Source organism: Oncorhynchus mykiss, chromosome 8 (assembly GCF_057628025.1).
Source record: "Oncorhynchus mykiss isolate SJ-2025 chromosome 8, ASM5762802v1, whole genome shotgun sequence".
NCBI lineage: Eukaryota > Metazoa > Chordata > Actinopteri > Salmoniformes > Salmonidae > Oncorhynchus > Oncorhynchus mykiss.
This window is the reverse complement of record NC_143029.1, coordinates 18,982,834-19,001,859: the sequence shown is the minus strand read 5'-3', so window position 1 is coordinate 19,001,859 and position 19,026 is coordinate 18,982,834. Positions and strand designations below refer to the sequence as shown.

Genomic DNA, 19,026 nt, shown 5'->3' with positions numbered 1-19,026 from the left:
GCTGCTGGCCCTCTCCTTATCATACAGCTATGGGTCTGGAGACACCTGCTGGCTGCTGGCCCTCTCCTTATCATACAGCTATGGGGCTGGAGAACCACAGCTGTCAAAGGTCCAGTCTGTCTGTTCCTCTGCTAGCATGAGAGAGTGAGACAAAAAGAGAGCGAGTGAGAGAGATGGAGAGAAGCCCTGTTTATACCTGAATGCATGTTAACGGCAGTTATAAACAGGGCTTGAGAGTCTTCTTCAAAACTCTTCTTTTTCACCCTGTAGCAACACCAGGTGGTCATGAAGGCAGAGATGGACAGGCCTAGTGGATTACAATGTCCAGACACACACAACAGACACAATGTATAGAAGCAGCAATTCCATAAAAATAAAATAAGTGTCTTGGAAAGAGTGTAAAATGTTTATTGTTCTTTTTGAATTTCAAATGCCAAACCACTGAATTAACAAAACAGAAATGTAAAAAAATGGAAAATGGAAGAAATAAACTAGGAAGATTACTGACACTTTTAAAAGCATTAAGTTGTAAAACTGTAAAACAACGATGGGGTTCAATCTTAAACAGATCCCGATTATCACTTTAACCGTCTTAAGATAAGAACAAATACTACATTGAGACAAAACACGGTCAAGCTTTACAGCTGGACGTTTCACCAGTGTCTTTCAACATTCCCCTTGAAGATACAGTACAACCCATTCCTCAAAGATCTAGCAATTAAGGTTCAATAAAACGTACTCTGAAACAAAAGACAAGACTTAAAATATCCATGTCAGTTTAAACATAAAAGAGGTAAAGTAATCCAAAGGAAGTGGTCCAGAAATGAGCTGAGAAAGGATCCTACTGGTGGTGCTGTACTGCATACAGACAGACCTAGGGTGGGACATGAGGTGAATGGGGACATGTCACTGTTCACAGAGGGAGGAAGAGACGTTACCCACTAAGACTTCCCAGTACATGGCTACACATCATGGAGGAAACAAGGTCCATGAGATGGATGCCTTGGAATGGCTGTTGAAATGGAACTCTGCATACAAGTTCAAATATGACCATTAAATGTCGACATACATCTTTCTCTTCTTAAATAAACGGTATTCCCTTCCAGTACACACTAAATAATACCTGGAAAGACAGATTTTTCCCCGTTATTTACTTTTCTTAAAATCTGGTAAGCGAGAACAGATATGTTCAAAAGTATAATTCTTACACGTTTGGCTGCAATTACAAAATGTAACATACATTATTTGTAAAATAACTTTGTTACAGCATTAGCCCAACATCTATTATTATGAGGAGGACAAAGCTATCTCACATTGATGAATCATATCAAACTTACTTCATAAGAAGCATTGCTAGAAAAACGGACTACTTTGTCATGCTAGCCTAGTCGGTAAAACAGATGACTTTGCAAAGAAAGGAATGTCCTGTAGAATCTGGATTGGAAGAGAATCTGGATTGGAAGAGAATCTGGATTGGAAGAGACCAGATAACTTGAGATATTGGTCTCATGGTGCACTTTTGAAATGGTCATAATTTCTTTATTATCATCGTCATCATCATTATTGTGCTGGAGAAAATATGTCAAACAAACAAACCAACAAAAGAAAGCCCAAAAGTTAAGCAAACAAGCTGTTCATATTTACATTGAATACAGGCATTTCATTGCATCATCACAAACCCAACCACACTCAAATCTCCCTCCCTTCCCCTCTCCCTGCCTCCTTCATAACCCATACACGCCCAACCTATTTAACCCAGCCCCAGCTAGATCAAACCCCACTTTCCCTCACACACAAAACCTCTGGTATCCAGTCTGTTGAGTCACAGGGTCAGCCACGGAGAGTGAGGAGAGTTGAGACAAGATGCTCTGTTAAGTTGAGGAAGATGTACAGGTCCCTGGTCCCTGGTCCCTGGTGGGGCTCCAGAGAGCTACGGTTCAGTCCAGTCCTGTTCCCAGCCCAGCGTTTAGAGGTTGTCGCCTGGCTGGTACTGCGGCTCCGTGGCCGTGAAGTAGTCCTCCAGGAAGGCCTGCAGGTACTCGAAGGTGGGCCTCTCCTCGGCGTCCTTCTTCCAGCACTGCACCATGAGCTCGTGGAGGGAGATGGGGCAGTCCTGGGGACAGGGCATCCTGTAGCCTCGCTCCACCTGCTCCAGCACCTCCCGGTTGTTCATCCCTACACACACGCGCGCCGGACAAACACAGACACACAGACACACACACAGACACACACAGGAAAAGAGATAGAGATAAGTTCAGTAACTACAGCAGAGGTTTTTAAAGTAACGACAGTTCAATGAAAGACATCAGTTTTGACCTCTAATGAATGACCTTAATGACAGAGACATTGAGCTTTAAACCTCAGAGATGCTGACCTTAAGGCAATATCTGGACCTGGAAAAGCATTTATGTAACACAGGGGTTACAAGTTTTACAACCTGTGGATGTTTGAATGGCTTACTATCCGCTTTTGACTAGCTAAGAGATGTAGCCTCTGCATCAACAAGAAGAGTCCGGAGAAAGCTGCTAAGACATCTGTTAGGATGATGCTATTATTCCCTCAGCTCCAGCTTGGCCTCCATAGCGTGCAAGCCCTCCACTCGTGCCCATTCTCCCTCCCTCCCTCCCACACCAGCTCAGTGAAGTGGCCCATCTAGACAAACATGTGTTCCTCCCTCCCTCCCTCGCGCTGATCTCAGTCAACTCCCTGCCCCTGACCAGTCCTCTCACATGGGCTAGCAGCAGCCCAGAGGCAGACCCTGGATTAACAGTTCTAAATCTCTGATTCTGCCAGGAAAACAAAGTTACTCAGCCGTGGTTAGACCTCTTCTTTTCTTTAGCGTAAACAGCAGGAGCTGCCTGCAACTTGTTATACAAGCTGTTGTTGTACTTTATAATTGCACCATAGTCCTCTACCTATTCTTAATACAAGTGAGGCTTATCCATAATAGTAACTTAATCAAAACAAACACAACACACATCGTCTTGAGCTCTGTCAGGATGTGAACATTATATCACATGAGTTGAGTCCAAAAATGGCACCCTCTACCCTACATAGTGACCAGTGCCCTATGGTGCCATTGGAGACGGAACCATTGGGTTGCTACCCTACATAGTGACCAGAGCCCTATGGTGCCATTGGGTTGCTACCCTACATAGTGACCAGAGCCCTATGGTGCCATTGGGTTGCTACCCTACATAGTGACCAGAGCCCTATGGTGCCATTGGAGATGGAACCATTGGGTTGCTACCCTTCATAGTGACCAGAGCCCTATGGTGCCATTGGAGACGGAACCATTGGGTTGCTACCCTACATAGTGACCAGAGCCCTATGGTGCCATTGGAGACGGAACCATTGGGTTGCTACCCTACATAGTGACCAGAGCCCTATGGTGCCATTGGGTTGCTACCCTACATAGTGAGCAGAGCCCTATGGTGCCATTGGAGACGGAACCATTGGGTTGCTACCCTACATAGTGACCAGAGCCCTATGGTGCCATTGGAGACGGAACCATTGGGTTGCTACCCTACATAGTGACCAGAGCCCTATGGTGCCATTGGAGACGGAACCATTGGGTTGCTACCCTACATAGTGATCCAGAGCCCTATGGTGCCATTGGGTTGCTACCCTACATAGTGACCAGAGCCCTATGGTGCCATTGGGTTGCTACCCTACATAGTGACCAGAGCCCTATGGTGCCATTGGGTTTCTACCCTACATAGTGACCAGAGCCCTATGGTGCCATTGGAGACGGAACCATTGGGTTGCTACCCTTCATAGTGACCAGAGCCCTATGGTGCCATTGGAGAAGGAACCATTGGGTTGCTACCATACATAGTGACCAGAGCCCTATGGTGCCATTGGGTTGCTACCCTACATAGTGACCAGAGCCCTATGGTGCCATTGGGTTGCTACCCTACATAGTGACCAGAGCCCTATGGTGCCATTGGAGACAGAACCATTGGGTTGCTACCCTACATAGTGACCAGAGCCCTATGGTGCCATTGGAGACAGAACCATTGGGTTGCTACCCTACATGGTGACCAGAGCCCTATGGTGCCATTGGAGACGGAACCATTGGGTTGCTACCCTACATAGTGACAAGAGCCCTATGGTGCCATTGGAGACGGAACCATTGGGTTGCTACCCTACATGGTGACCAGAGCCCTATGGTGCCATTGGAGACGGAACCATTGGGTTGCTACCCTACATGGCGACCAGAGCCCTATGGTGCCATTGGAGACGGAACCATTGGGTTGCTACCCTACATGGTGACAAGAGCCCTATGGTGCCATTGGAGACGGAACCATTGGGTTGCTACCCTACATAGTGACCAGAGTCCTATGGTGCCATTGGAGACGGAACCATTGATTCTCTGGTCATCTGTCCCTTGATCCTCCTCACCTGGGTAGGGTACCCGTCCCTTGGTGACCAGCTCAGTGAGCAGGATCCCGAACGACCACACGTCTGACTTGATAGTGAACTTCCCAAACAGCGCAGCCTCCGGGGCTGTCCACTTAATAGGGAATTTAGCACCTGGGAGAGAACAGAGGGGGATGAGTGGATGACAGAATGTAACTTAGTTACATATGGCTACTGGTATTCATTCTCTCCAGAGATGGGAGTGTCTCTCAGTGTCTCTGTAGTACAGTGGTATAGCCAGACAGTGAGCCATTGACATCCTGTCAAGGTGTGATGATGCACACAGTATTGTGTTGGAAGAACTCTCTTCATGAACTAAGGCAATCATTAGTGTGTGTGTGTATGTGTGTGTGTGTGTGTGTGTGTGTGTGTGACCTCACCTTGCCGTGCTGTGTACTCATTGTCCTCAATCAGCCTGGCCAATCCGAAGTCGGCGATCTTACACACCAGGTTGTCCCCGACCAGGATGTTAGCCGAGCGCAGATCTCTGTGAATGTAGTTCATCCTCTCGATGTACGCCATGCCTGCTGCCACCTGGAACAAACAGACAGACAGACAGACAGACAGTAAAATCACTGAGTTAAACGTAGTTCCAGAAAGAATACAACACACGGTGACACACCCCTGTAGTTCCAGAAAGAATACAACACACGGTGACACACCCCTGTAGTTCCAGAAAGAATACAACACACGGTGACACACCCCTGTAGTTCCAGAAAGAATACAACACACGGTGACACACCCCTGTAGTTCCAGAAAGAATACAACACACGGTGACACACCCCTGTAGTTCCAGAAAGAATACAACACACGGTGACACACCCCTGTAGTTCCAGAAAGAATACAACACACGGTGACACACCCCTGTAGTTCCAGAAAGAATACAACACACGGTGACACACCCCTGTAGTTCCAGAAAGAATACAACACACGGTGACACACCCCTGTAGTTCCAGAAAGAATACAACACACGGTGACACACCCCTGTAGTTCCAGAAAGAATACAACACACGGTGACACACCCCTGTAGTTCCAGAAAGAATACAACACACGGTGACACACCCCTGTAGTTCCAGAAAGAATACAACACATGGTGACACACCCCTGTAGTTCCAGAAAGAATACAACACACGGTGACACACCCCTGTAGTTCCAGAAAGAATACAACACACGGTGACACACCCCTGTAGTTCCAGAAAGAATACAACACATGGTGACACACCCCTGTCCTGAAGTTTCAGTGCTTCTGAGTTGTCTTGTTTGTGGTCACACAGAGTTCAGTTATATAAACACAGAGCTGAGTGAGTGACATCTTTATCGGGGCTTACCTGGGCTGCCATGTCAACCAGATTGGGCAGCTTCAGTCCTCGTCCCTCCCCATCCTTCAAGAAATCAAGGAGGCTTCCTAAACAACAGGAGATATCTGTTGTCAGAACATGCATTTGAAATAGAAGATCTTTATTGAAACAAGTCTTCTGAACGTCAGTTAACAGTCTGACCTACATGTGGGATTCCTTCCCAGCTTGTCAAAGAAACAATGTTTTCAGCCCATTTTTTTATACACTTAATTGAGGGATCTGAAGCTCTTTTTTGTGGTGCTCGTAAATGTCAGCTTGTTGGCCAACTGTGCCATAGTTAACTATAGGCTTCAATTATTGTTGCACTGAAAAAACACACAGGGCTTGCAACAAGGCAGATGGTTACATAGTCTATCTAGCTAGGCCTACAGCGTGTCACTGAAGGTGCTGGCTCACCACAGTGTCAATGTTGGATTATTCTTTAAAGAAATATTGAGTTCTAGGGTCCGTTTTCTCCATAGCATCGTCGCAGAGTACGTGGACAAAGGTATTGTATTGTGTGTGTGTGTTTCAACATGAACTGTGTGTGGGTGTGTGTGTGTCTGTCTATGTGTGCATGCGTCCATTCATGGGTGTGTGATTGACAATACCTTTGCCCATGTACTCAGTGACGATGTAGATGGGTTCCTCAGACACCACAGCGTAGAGCTGCACCAGCTTGTCATGCCGGAGCTTCTTCATGATCTGGGCTTCTTCCAGGAAGGACTCAGGAGACATGGTGCCCGGCTTCAGCGTCTTCACCGCCACCTTAGTGGTGCCGTTCCACGTTCCTGTTACCCACCAATAACAAAGTAGAAGTACAGCCATCACATCTCACAACTTCTGGGGCCAGTTTCCTAGACAGTTTAATCCTAGTCTTGGACTAGGTTATTTCGGTGGAGATTATCCATTGAGCATGCTTCTTAGTCCAGGACTAGGCTCAATCTGGATCTGGAAAACTGTTCATTGATGTATACAGTACATCATGTCACAAAGCAAGACTTGAGACCATTTTGTTGTGAATTCAATAAGTAATACTGTGTACAATATAGTATGTACATATCTAAAAACTCAATAAACAGACAAGTCTTGCTTTGAAATACAACAACACAGCACACAACTCAGAAATGGACAATGACGTCTGCTTGCCTTTAATTCACACGCACAAAGGTTGTCCTGAGGGACAAATCAATGTGTATGACATTTATAGTGACCCTTCATTACAAATGGCTTTCAAAAGCGATGAGAGAGATCTGACAAGGTTTTAAACCCCACAATATACCAACAAGGGAAAGGATAATCCGTTGTAGGATAGTTAACAAAAGCAAAAGCCCTGTAAGTAATGCCCTCTCTGGTGTCGTGCAAGTTACTGTACTGTAGCACAGTGTGAGCATGCCACTGTTCTCTACAATAGTGTACCTACAGCTTCAGGCCTTTGTGTCAGTAAGTACACTGTGAAACATTGAACCATGGAATCAGGGTCTTCTTCATACGAGGTCATTTAGCTTGTTCTGTGGCCGCGTCCCAAATAGCATCCTATTCCTGTACTACTTTTGCCCAGTGCCCAAAGGTAGGGCCCTATATAAGGAATAGGATGCCATTTGGGATGCGGGCTGTCACAGTAAATAATGCCAAAATATTAACTGTGACCTAAAGGCAAGACAGACCTCGAATCAGTGTGTGACATTTGGGATCCACATGCTTTTCTACTGCGGTGAGTTTGGGGATTTTAATTTAAGAATTTGAATAAATCCTGGAGAGCGGTGTTGATAAGTGACACAGCTATGACTGCTGGGCCTCGTCAGTCTTTTTGGGGCCTGGTACTGTGCAGGACTGTGCTGAGGTCACCCGCTGGGTTCTGAAGTAATGGGATCCCGGGTGTCACTGGCAGCAGGGTGTAGGGCTAGACTATCAGCCGGGACTAGCCCCAACCAAAACCCCAAACCCATAAACAGAATGTCCAAACATTACAACAGGACACACCCCTGATCTAAAACTCTGGACTCAAAAGTAGTTCATTTAGCCAGTTCTACACAAGATACATTAAAATAATAGTAGGATTGTATGTTTAAAAAGTTACTTTTAGACTACTGATTTAAGCCCTCAAATGAAGCATGATAAAATAATATTTGCAAAAATGTAGGGTATCCTGAAAAAAAGAACGATAACTTACATTTTCATTAACCATTACAATACAAAACTGAACCACCTGCACAAAAGTTTCATTTTGTGATTTAGAGACTGAAAATGTCCTCAGGTGATTCTATACTTAGAAAATAAATCTATATATAAGTTATCAAATTTTCCTCCCGGACACCCCTCACTAGAAATGAAAAGAAAATGATGGAACTATTTTGTTCTTACCACACCACACCTCAGCAAAACATCCCGCCCCCAGCTTTACTTCGAACTCAAGTGAGTCTCTGGCGATTTCCCAGGAATCGTGAGTCAGGCCCACAGTATCAGGGGTGTAGTTCACACACACACCGGTTAAATTAAAGCACAAACCATCCGCACTCTCTACAGGGGAGGGAACATGGAAGGCAAGGCACACAGAGTTAACTACCAGGGAGAGGAACATGCAAACAGGCAGATGGAAGGCGGCCATATTGAATTGAGAGAGCAGAGTTTGTAGACATTGACAGTTTGTTGAAATCATTGTTCGTGTTTTACATGGATCACAAACTAAAAGTGTCCCTTAGGAGAGACCAAGTAATGATGATCTCATTTGACAGTAAAGACGTTTCTGACGTTCCCCTTTTCTCTAAGAAAGAGAAGTTGTGAGGAGACTGAATCTGTTCTCTGTCTGATGTCTCTGCTTTCTCAGTCAGTGTGGCCTCCTTTCATGTAGCCTGTGGTCAGATGTTTACGGAGGCGAGTCTGCCCGTACCCATCCAGACCTCCCCAAACTGCCCATTCCCCAGACGCTTGATGAGCTGCAGTGACTCTCGTGGGATCTCCCACACGTCTTTGGTTTTGACGGACAGGTCGGTGAGGCGGGGCATCCCTTTGTGGCAGGGCACTACCAAGCGACAACACAGCCCCGCTGCCCGCTCTGCAGACAGGCATGATGAGCGTGCACACACATACACACACGCATACCCACAACACACACACACGCATACAGAGACAGAGAGAGAGAGAGAGAGAGAGAGAGAGATAGAGAAGAGAGGGGGGTTGAAAGAAAGCAGTTAGCAAAGCACTTTGAAGAGAGAGAGAGAGCGAGAGAGAGAAGAGAGGAGAGAGAGAGAGAGAGAAAGGATAAAGAGAGTGAGGATTGAGAGAGAGAGATGATAGAGAGAGAGAGAGAGAGAAAGGATAAAGTGAGAGAGGATAGAGAGAGAGAGAAAGAAGTAGTAGCAGTCAGTTAAGGTGAACTCTTATAGCAGCACAGTTCCAGGTGCATCCAGCGGTAAGCACCACAGCAGCCAGTCAATCTGTCCCACTAAATGTCCCAGACAGTGTCTGTCCCCAGGCCATAAAGTCAAGCCTCAATCTGTCTAACGCCCTCTTAGCTACTGTTCATCAAATCACACTGAGTGCTGTTCCACCCCCCCCCCCCCCCCCCCCCCCCTTTAAGTATCGTACAGTACCGCATTAGGATTCTGTCGCCTCTGTTGATGACACACAGAAAGTGACATTTTTACCAGCTTCACTATATTCCTTTGAATGGAAGAAATTCAGTAAGGAATTCAGTAAGGAATTCAGCAAGAACTTCAGTAAGGAATCCAGCAAGGAATTCAGTAAGGAATTCAGTAAGGCATTCAGTAAGGAATTCAGTAAGGAATTCAGTAAGGCATTCAGTAAGGAATTCAGTAATGAATTGAAGGGTCAGTGTTGTTTAGGTTGCAGCCTGTTTTGTGTAGTGGTTGTTCTTAGTCAAAGCTAGAATGAAGTGATAAGCAAAGGTCAGATATGACTGCAACAGCCCGCTGATGGCCACATTAATGGTTCTACTCTGGTTAATGGCATGTGTGACTCCCAACACTTTATTATAATGAATGTAATTGCTTGGAGATAGCCAGCCTGTCAATCACTCCAAATGAACATTAAAACATCCTAGTTGTAATGATGGTTAAACACATAGAGACCACATAGTTAATGCACAACACGGTGCACCACAACTAGGACATTTTAATGTTCATGCAAACTAGGGAGTAAAGGAGGGTACTGTAGTCTAGATTTGAGACAGGGACAGCAGAAGCCATTGTGGCTGGTAGCTGTATGTCTATTAGTGTGTGATGATGAAAACCCGTTATCTCATCCCTGACATGAACATTTGCGTTACTTCTTTCCGCAGAGAAAGTAGATGTGTTTGCCCACCATCGATTGAAAGCGAGGCGTGTGGATGGTGCTTCCGCCGCTGTCCCTCCACTTTGATTCCCCTGACATGCAAGGGCCCCCGGCCCCCCCCGGAGATAAGGACCAGGCTGTTTGCTCAGGGTAGTAAAGGGGAGATAAAGGCTTGTGTCTCTCCAATGGGAGTGCTGTCTGACTGTGCTGCAGCCATTAAAGCCCATCGGGGCCTGTTGCTGTGACCCGGCATCAATACTGTACTTTATGTCTCAGTCTCACTATCATAAAACATGTCAATACAGCAAATGGGAGAGGCTGGCGTTGGACACACTGCATGCACACAGTAGGTATCAAAACAGTTATTTGTCCTGGTTGGCGATTAAGATAAAGTGGTATTTCTGAGATAAGGATTTCATTTTTTAAACGACACTCTTAGAAACTAAGGTCCTATCTAGAACCTAAAATGGTTATTCGTCTGTCCTCATAGGAGAACCCTTTTTGGTTCCAAGTAGAACTGTTTTTGGTTTCAGGTAGAAACCTTTTGGGTTCCATGTAGAACCCTCTGTGGAAAGGGTTCTTCATGGAACCCAAACAGGTTCTACCTGGAACCAAAAAAGGGTCTTCAAAGGGTTCAAAGCCGAATAACCATTTTAGGCACTAGATAGCACCTTAGTTTCTAAGAGTGTAGTTTGGCCTGGTGGTGTTTTGGCCTATGTGATTGCTGTTTGGCTGCGGTGGGAAAGATGCGTTGACAATATAGAAATTAAACCTCAATAAAAACCCAAGTGAGAGATCGTGAGAAAGCAAAAGGCAACAGAAGAAGCACAAGCCCTGGAAGAAAACAACAGTGGTCAAGGTCATTTGAAGAGGTGTGTTTGGACTTCACACTATATGCTCCCTGGGGTGGCAATAGAGGGCATGGAAAGACAAGGTTAATGCACTGTGACACAAACATACACACAAAATCCATACGCTTCATTTCCAGTGGACTAAGAATCGATATGTCAATGTGATAACTGGAGCACATCACCATTCTCATGGAGAGAGATATACAAATACATAGAGGTAGAGAGATGCATAAAGAGAGAAAGGGAGAGAGTAAAGTGAGAGAGATTGGGTGAGGAAAAGTCAGAGAGTGAGAGAGTGAAAGAGAGGGATAGAAAGACAGCAAAAGAGAGAGACAGAGAGCGAGAGAGAGAGAGAGAGAGAGAGAGAGAGAGAGAGAGATGTCTCATCTGACACCAACACGTGCTCATGAATGCAGTATGTCATCATCAATGGAGTGGCGTTGAACAGTCCTCGGCGTCTGCTGAGAACATGGTCTGTACGACGGGGACTAACATGCCTATTAGAGTGAACCAATTGGCCTAGTTACTCACACTAAGACTAGAGCGATCGAGTAGGCTACTTCACCCTTGCAGGGTCCCCTTTTCAAACAACAATGTGGCGCTAGTGTCACAAGTGTCTCAATAGTTGTAAAATAATTGATTTCAAAATGTGTCACTTCGTCAATTATTTAATCACTTATCTGTTGCATCCTCAACCGTTTTCTGAAAGTTTAGAAAGTGCTAAGCTGAGTATTTGAAGTTTGCATTTATGTTTTACATTTACCACTAGCCCTTACTTCAATTTCACTTCAATTGCACTCTATTCCCTTCTCAAATCTGAAGAGGCCTTAACAGTGTAAATTAGATTTTACAGATGAACAGTGTCAACATAATGCACTTCTGGATCACTCCAAGGAAATGGACACCAGACAGAGGAGAAGTCTCTTGTATCTATTTAGGCTTTCCAATCATCTGCTACGTCCATATCCTGTCTCCACTATACCATAACACCAATATGACTACAGCTCTGCCTGGAGGAGTTCCACTGTACATTACTGTAACTCTAACAGGTCATCATAGCTACGCCACTCATAGATGTCTAATAAACATTCTAATAATGGTGTATGAATGGTATAACTGACTGTTTTGGTCAGCTCACTGTTACTGCAACTCCAGGCCTGCACTGAAACCGATGATAAACTAGCAATTTTTGAGGCAATATGGCTATCGTATGCATTTCAGTCATATATGTCTAACGAATGGTGTATGAATGGTGCAACTTGGACCTTTTCTGACTCTCACCTGAGTAGTGCTGTACCAGCTGCTGTAGGGTCTCAAACTGAGCCCTGGTGGTGATGTAGTAACCACCGCTGTCCAGCTTACGGATCTTATAATGCTTCACGTGGTCCCCCTTCACGTCGTCCCAGTCTCGTATGGACAGGGAGAAGGCACCTGTAGGACACACAGATGGGGAGTAGAGTGTCACTGGGAAACAATCACTTACATCATGCATTAGCACTGAGGGTCATGGGAAATGATTGATAGTATTAACAGATACAGAATTAGATTTTATAGAATAGTCAGCTGCTCAGTTGGATAAATGAACAGTATATCAAACATTCTGTTAGACAGCTGTCCTACCATACAGGCAGTGGTGTAAAGGACTTAAGTAAAATACTTTAAAGTAACTACTTCATTTGGGGTATCTGTATTTTACTTTACTATTTATATATTTTACCATTTTTACTTTTACTTCACTACATTCCTAAAGAAAATGATGTACTTTTTACTCCATATATTTTCCCTGACACCCAAAAGTACTTGTTACATTTGGAATGCTTAACAGGACAGAAAAATGGTTCAATTCACACACTTATCAAGAGAACATCCCTGGTCATCCTTACTGCCTCTGATGCAGCGGACTCACTAAACACACATGCTTCATTTGTAAATTATGTCTGAGTGTGCCGTTGACTACCCCTATCCCTAAATACATTTTAAAAAACAAGACAATTGTGCTATTTGGATTGCCTAACAGAAGTCCTTTAAAATAATTTATACTTTTACTTTTGATACTTAAGTATACTTAAAACCAAATACTTTTAGACTTTTACTCAAGTAGTATTTTACTGGGTGACTTTCCTTTTTACTTGAGTCATTTTCTATTAAGGTATCTTTACTTTTACTCAAGTATGACAGTTGGGTACTTCACTTAGATGAGTTGGTGGTTACCTTTTGTAGTTTCGCTCTCTCTGATGAGATAGGTGCCACGGGGGTTACCAGTGAACAGCAGCTGCCTCTCTGCATCCTTCCGGCCTAGTTTCCCAAAGTACCAGCTATGAAGAGTGGGTAACAACGAGTGAGGGAGGCACAATCATAAACCATCCATCTTGGTTTGGTACAGACTATGTGTGTAAAGGGTATTTGAGTTTAAAAATGATCATCTGATACACAGCGATCAGAGACACGTTGATTGTGACACCAGTCACAGGGCCAGTTAAAACTCTCACTGCAACACTGCCAATAAATCCCCATGTGGCCGTGGTCTCTGAGACTAGAGGCTGAACACTGGCTAAATACATATAGAGAGGGAGCATGACATGTCATTTACAGTAATAAGTCAGTGTTGGTGGATTGAACCACCCCCCATACAAACCCTGGCTGTTTAAGTCCATCATGCTATAGTGTACCTTGTGGTGCACCAATAGAATAATGACATCATTATTCACCAGTCTGCTGAAGTCTGATGGAGAGTGAGGTGGGGGAAGGGGCCTGTAGCACTGTCTGACACCAAGGTATATATATATATATATATATATATATATATATATACACACACACACACACACACACACACACACACACACACACACACACACACACACACACACACACACACACACACACACACACACACACACTCACTCACTCGGGAAAAACTCTCACACTGTCTCTGACATTTCAAATATCTGAAAACACAGCATTTAACAATTCACACAACTCTCCTCTCTTTTATAGTGTCTAATAAAAGTGTTTTTAATGAGCCGGTGAAAGTGCCAGCTCTGCAGAGACATACTGTACAAATCCCAGTATGTTTACATTTCTCCTCAGAGCCTTGTCTTGACTGTTAACTTCAGGCACTGAGATATAGAGAGCATATCTGCGCTTGTCTAAACTTCTGACATCTTCCTCTCTCCCTGTTGTCTCAGATAGAAAACAGAGGAGAGAGAGCGAAAGAGAGTGAGAAGAGAGAGGGTTAGAGAGACAGAGAGTGTGTATGTGTGTGTGCGTGTGCGTGTGAGTGTGTGAGTGACGTGACAGGAGAATGTCACTTTGTGACCTGGTGTCTGGTGTGCCATGTATTCAGCTCTGTCAGAAAGTGTCCCAATGAAACCCAGTATGACAGATTGCTCCTCACTCCTCAGCCTGGATGGAGTCCACTGGAGCCACGTAATTACTGGGGATGTAACCATTTCCACCGGTGGTGAGGGAACGAGCATCCCACCAGTCCCCTTCACTGAGGGAGAGAGAGAGAGAAGGGGGGCAGAGAAAGGGAGGGAGAGCGATAGATGGAGAGAGAGAGAGCAGAGGAAAAGCATCATTACATGACATTCCCTACAGTATTGATCAATACACATGTGCAATACTAGTCAGTCATGGTAGGGGTGAGGCTTAAAGGGTTTAACCCTTGCTAACCAAAGGAACCCATGTGGGATCAGATGGTTTCATGTACACTATGTATTAGGAGATTGGCTATAGAAATAACAAATGAACCACTGTGATCAATAATGCATTTGACGTAAATACATTGGGTAGCAGTTCATGCCTTGTTCATATGGAATACTATACTGTAGGGAGGCAGCATGTGTTGGCAGCACTGTCTGAATACAAGCAGGGGTTGAAAGGAGGGAGGGAGAGCTCTTAACGACCACAGCTTGCATGCCCATGCAGCCATTACCGCCTCTCTCCTGTCCTCTTTCTCTCCCTCTAACAACCGTCTCTCCATCACGCTCACTCTCCTGTCCTCCCAACACACTGGCCTCGTTTACATCCCTCTCTCCCTCGCACATTTCATTTCATCTTTCTTTTTATATCTCCACTTCCTGACACACTTAACTGTTATCCCTCGCTGTCTCTCAAACACAGTATAGTCCCTTCTTCTTTTCAGCACCAGACTGCATTACATTCTTAATCTCCCTGTATTCCTGTCAATGTATTCCACAGTACCGCACCACTCATTCATTGATCCTCTCCTCCCCAGCCTCCTCCCTGTTTTCCCCTTTCCCCTGACTCCTCCACAACACCATCAAAAACACACATGGAAAGCACAGGAGACATAGGTGATGCCTTAAGGAGTGGTCCATTATTTGCTAGCCCGCACACACGCACGCACGCACGCACGCACACACACACACACACACACACACACACACACACACACACAAACACTGGTCCTTCAAACATAGTCTCCCCCACACACAGAACCACCTACCACTGTCTACTACTACATCCGTAGTAGCGGTCTTTCATTTGTCCTGAATAAAAACATGACGGGTTTAATTTGTTCTGAGAGGACAATGGATGTTACATCTGGAGGGCTAGTGTGTTCAAGCTAACACGCTAACGCCAACAGCTGAGAGGAATGATGGACTGCTGGGAGGAAAGGAGGAGCGAGAAAGGCAGAGAGAGCAGGCGAAAGAGTGAGAGAGAGAGACAGAGAGGGACGGGATGGACCCCAGTCCATTCACCACTTCTGTCTTCTTAAACAAACGCTCTTTAAACCAAGTCGGCTGCGCCGCAAAGACAGAAAACAACAACATGGGTAAACAAACAAAGAACCAGCCTTCTCCCATCTCCAGAAGTACTGTTATGCTTCAACTAACTTCTTTCCCTGTGGTCACTGCTAATGACAGAGTAATCATTAAACAAAACATCTGTGGTATTTCCTGCATATTTCTGAGGTAATTTTACAAAAACAGACTGTGAAAAAATGTGCTAAATGTGCAATTGCATGATGAAGACGTATACACGTGTCCTCTTGTTACAGCAATCATGTTATAGGAAACTATTCTAAGCAATCAGAATCAAACATTATAAACACTTGAGTCTTATTGTTTGGGATGCTTCCCTGTAACGTGTTGTTTGCATTCACCAAGCTCAGCGATTCATTGAGAAGATGCCACCATAATACAACACAACAGACCCTGTGCTCAGTAGCCACAGGATTCCCATGGCTGCTCACGTGATTCCCTGCCTGAACAGGCATCTACCATGTACTGTCTGTTTGCCAGGCAGCTTGGCCTGAGAGGGAGAGACTGGGCCTGGGATGGGTGCAGTTACTCTTCTCTCCATCAGGGGGCAGTGTGCCAAGCTAGAACAGTGCCTGGATGCTGCCAGGGAGGGAAGTTAGAATTGAGGGAGGCGTGGGCAGACGGAGGGTGGATGATGGAGGGCTGAGGCTGCAGCTCTGACTGGCCACTGGCCAGGAGGAGAAGATGAAGGGAGGAGAGGAGGAGGGGAAGAGGGGAGGATAGCATAGAGAGGGTCCTAATGATGATGTCTTCCTGCCTTTGCTCTAGATGGGTGGGCAGTGGGTGGTGGTGGTTAAACGTGTGCTACTGGGGTATGAGGAGCAGCCCTTCCACACGGGAGAAAGGACAGGATGTCAGCTGTTAAAGCAGTATTGATGGGTATGGAGACTGGTGAGTATCCCCTGTGCTGTCTGGGCTTTAGGTTGAAAAACTACATGGGTGAACATAAACATGGGGACAGTGGAGGAGGAGCTGGGAAATCACAAACCTAAACAGACACAGACAGTCATACTTCTGAGAGAATATATCAAATGACATTTTTCAGTGTGTCACTAAAGCCTGCTGAGAAGGAAAAACCCATCCATGAGGTTTCAGAGCAGCATGTTCATGGGCTGGTCTGAGACAGTTGTGCTGACAGAGGCGTAACAGAGTGGCTGCACTTTGTGTCAGACCGTTCAAAGAGAAGGTCTACACCAGACTAAAGCAGACTGAAGAACAACACAAAACCATTCCACATCCCCCACCTCAAACTAAAGCAGACTGAAGAACAACACAAAACCATTCCACATCCCCCACCTCAAACTAAAGCAGACTGAAGAACAACACAAAACCATTCCACATCCCCCACCTCAAACTAAAGCAGACTGAAGAACAACACAAAACCATTCCACATCCCCCACCTCAAACTAAAGCAGACTGAAGAACAACACAAAACCATTCCACATCCCCCACCTCAAACTAAAGCAGACTGAAGAACAACACAAAACCATTCCACATCCCCCACCTCAAACTAAAGCAGACTGAAGAACAACACAAAACCATTCCACATCCCCCACCTCAAACTAAAGCAGACTGAAGAACAACACAAAACCATTCCACATCCCCCACCTCAAACTAAAGCAGACTGAAGAACAACACAAAACCATTCCACATCCCCCACCTCAAACTAAAGCAGACTGAAGAACAACACAAAACCATTCCACATCCCCCACCTCAAACTAAAGCAGACTGAAGAACAACACAAAACCATTCCACATCCCCCACCTCAAACTAAAGCAGACTGAAGAACAACACAAAACCATTCCACATCCCCCACCTCAAACTAAAGCAGACTGAAGAACAACACAAAACCATTCCACATCCCCCACCTCAAACTAAAGCAGACTGAAGAACAACACAAAACCATTCCACATCCCCCACCTCAAACTAAAGCAGACTGAAGAACAACACAAAACCATTCCACATCCCCCACCTCAAACTAAAGCAGACTGAAGAACAACACAAAACCATTCCACATCCCCCACCTCAAACTAAAGCAGACTGAAGAACAACACAAAACCATTCCACATCCCCCACCTCAAACTAAAGCAGACTGAAGAACAACACAAAACCATTCCACATCCCCCACCTCAAACTAAAGCAGACTGAAGAACAACACAAAACCATTCCACATCCCCCACCTCAAACTAAAGCAGACTGAAGAACAACACAAAACCATTCCACATCCCCCACCTCAAACTAAAGCAGACTGAAGAACAACACAAAACCATTCCACATCCCCCACCTCAAACTAAAGCAGACTGAAGAACAACACAAAACCATTCCACATCCCCCACCTCAAACTAAAGCAGACTGAAGAACAACACAAAACCATTCCACATCCCCCACCTCAAACTAAAGCAGACTGAAGAACAACACAAAACCATTCCACATCCCCCATTTCAAACTAAAGCAGACTGAAGAACAACACAAAACCATTCCACATCCCCCACCTCAAACTAAAGCAGACTGAAGAACAACACAAAACCATTCCACATCCCCCACCTCAAACTAAAGACCCCTGCCTGTTCCATACAATTTAAATGCTGATGTCTTGAAAATGGAAATAAAACTTATTTTACAGTCATTCCAACACCTTTCCCGGTCAAAGTGATAAACCTAGGCAGCCAGGCTACCTGAGTGATTCTAATATGATATTTACATCTAGAATATAGACCTTTTCCCACTGTCAGTGCAGTAGGTGTGATGTGTGATAAGTGGCTGTACTTACGTGCTGTTGATAATCTGAAACCTCTCCCCTTTCCTGAAGCTGAGGTCGTCCTCTGTCCGCGCCTCATAGTCATAAAGTGCCACAAAGAGGGTAACTCCTGCCGAGAGAAAACACACAGCGTCAGCACTCAAGCGATTAGGAAGTGCAGCAAATGAACCTTAGAGTCTGAGAGACTAACATTGAACTGACTGACCCTGGAAGGGAAGCTGGGTGCACGGTAGTTTTTATACTAGAGTCTGCAGTCATTTCTGGATGCAGTGGATATACTAAGCTGTAGTGAATTGAATGTGAAATCATCCATTAAATTGGTGACAGTGTAAATAGCTGGAAATAAGCCTTCATACAGTATTGGACATCTTTCACCTGAAAGGTAGCATACAAACACTGCAGCAATTATGAATGGAAAAGGTCCTTCATACAATCTTTCAGCAGGAGACAGTCCAAGGAGACAAGCTGAGAGAGGATCTAGGGAGACAGGCTGAGAGTGTCCAAGGAGACAAGCTGAGATAGAATCTAGGGAGACAGGCTGAGAGTGTCCAAGGAGACAAGCTGAGAGAGGATCT

At 45.1% G+C, this 19,026-nt stretch overlaps 1 protein-coding gene across 5 annotated transcripts in view; it reads right to left on the bottom strand.

The window, feature by feature from the left end:
- Positions 1-392: 392 nt before the first annotated feature.
- LOC110529523 (tyrosine-protein kinase Fyn) overlaps positions 393-19,026 on the bottom strand; it is a 74,251-nt gene continuing 55,617 nt past the window's right edge. For 2 of the 5 annotated variants that reach the window (XM_090242731.1, XM_090242732.1), the window contains 10 exons: positions 18,464-18,560; positions 14,301-14,399; positions 13,115-13,218; positions 12,185-12,334; positions 8,650-8,814; positions 6,371-6,550; positions 5,751-5,827; positions 4,803-4,956; positions 4,405-4,536; positions 393-2,175 (listed from right to left, as the gene is read on the bottom strand). In XM_090242731.1, the coding sequence (XP_090098857.1) occupies positions 1,967-2,175; positions 4,405-4,536; positions 4,803-4,956; positions 5,751-5,827; positions 6,371-6,550; positions 8,650-8,814; positions 12,185-12,334; positions 13,115-13,218; positions 14,301-14,399; positions 18,464-18,560 (1,367 nt within the window). In that variant the 3' untranslated portion in view covers positions 393-1,966. Of the gene's footprint in view, positions 2,176-4,404; positions 4,537-4,802; positions 4,957-5,750; positions 5,828-6,370; positions 6,551-8,123; positions 8,280-8,649; positions 8,815-12,184; positions 12,335-13,114; positions 13,219-14,300; positions 14,400-18,463; positions 18,561-19,026 lie in introns of all 5 variants that reach the window. The other 3 variants (XM_090242733.1, XM_090242734.1, XM_090242735.1) reach the window with 2 other exon arrangements.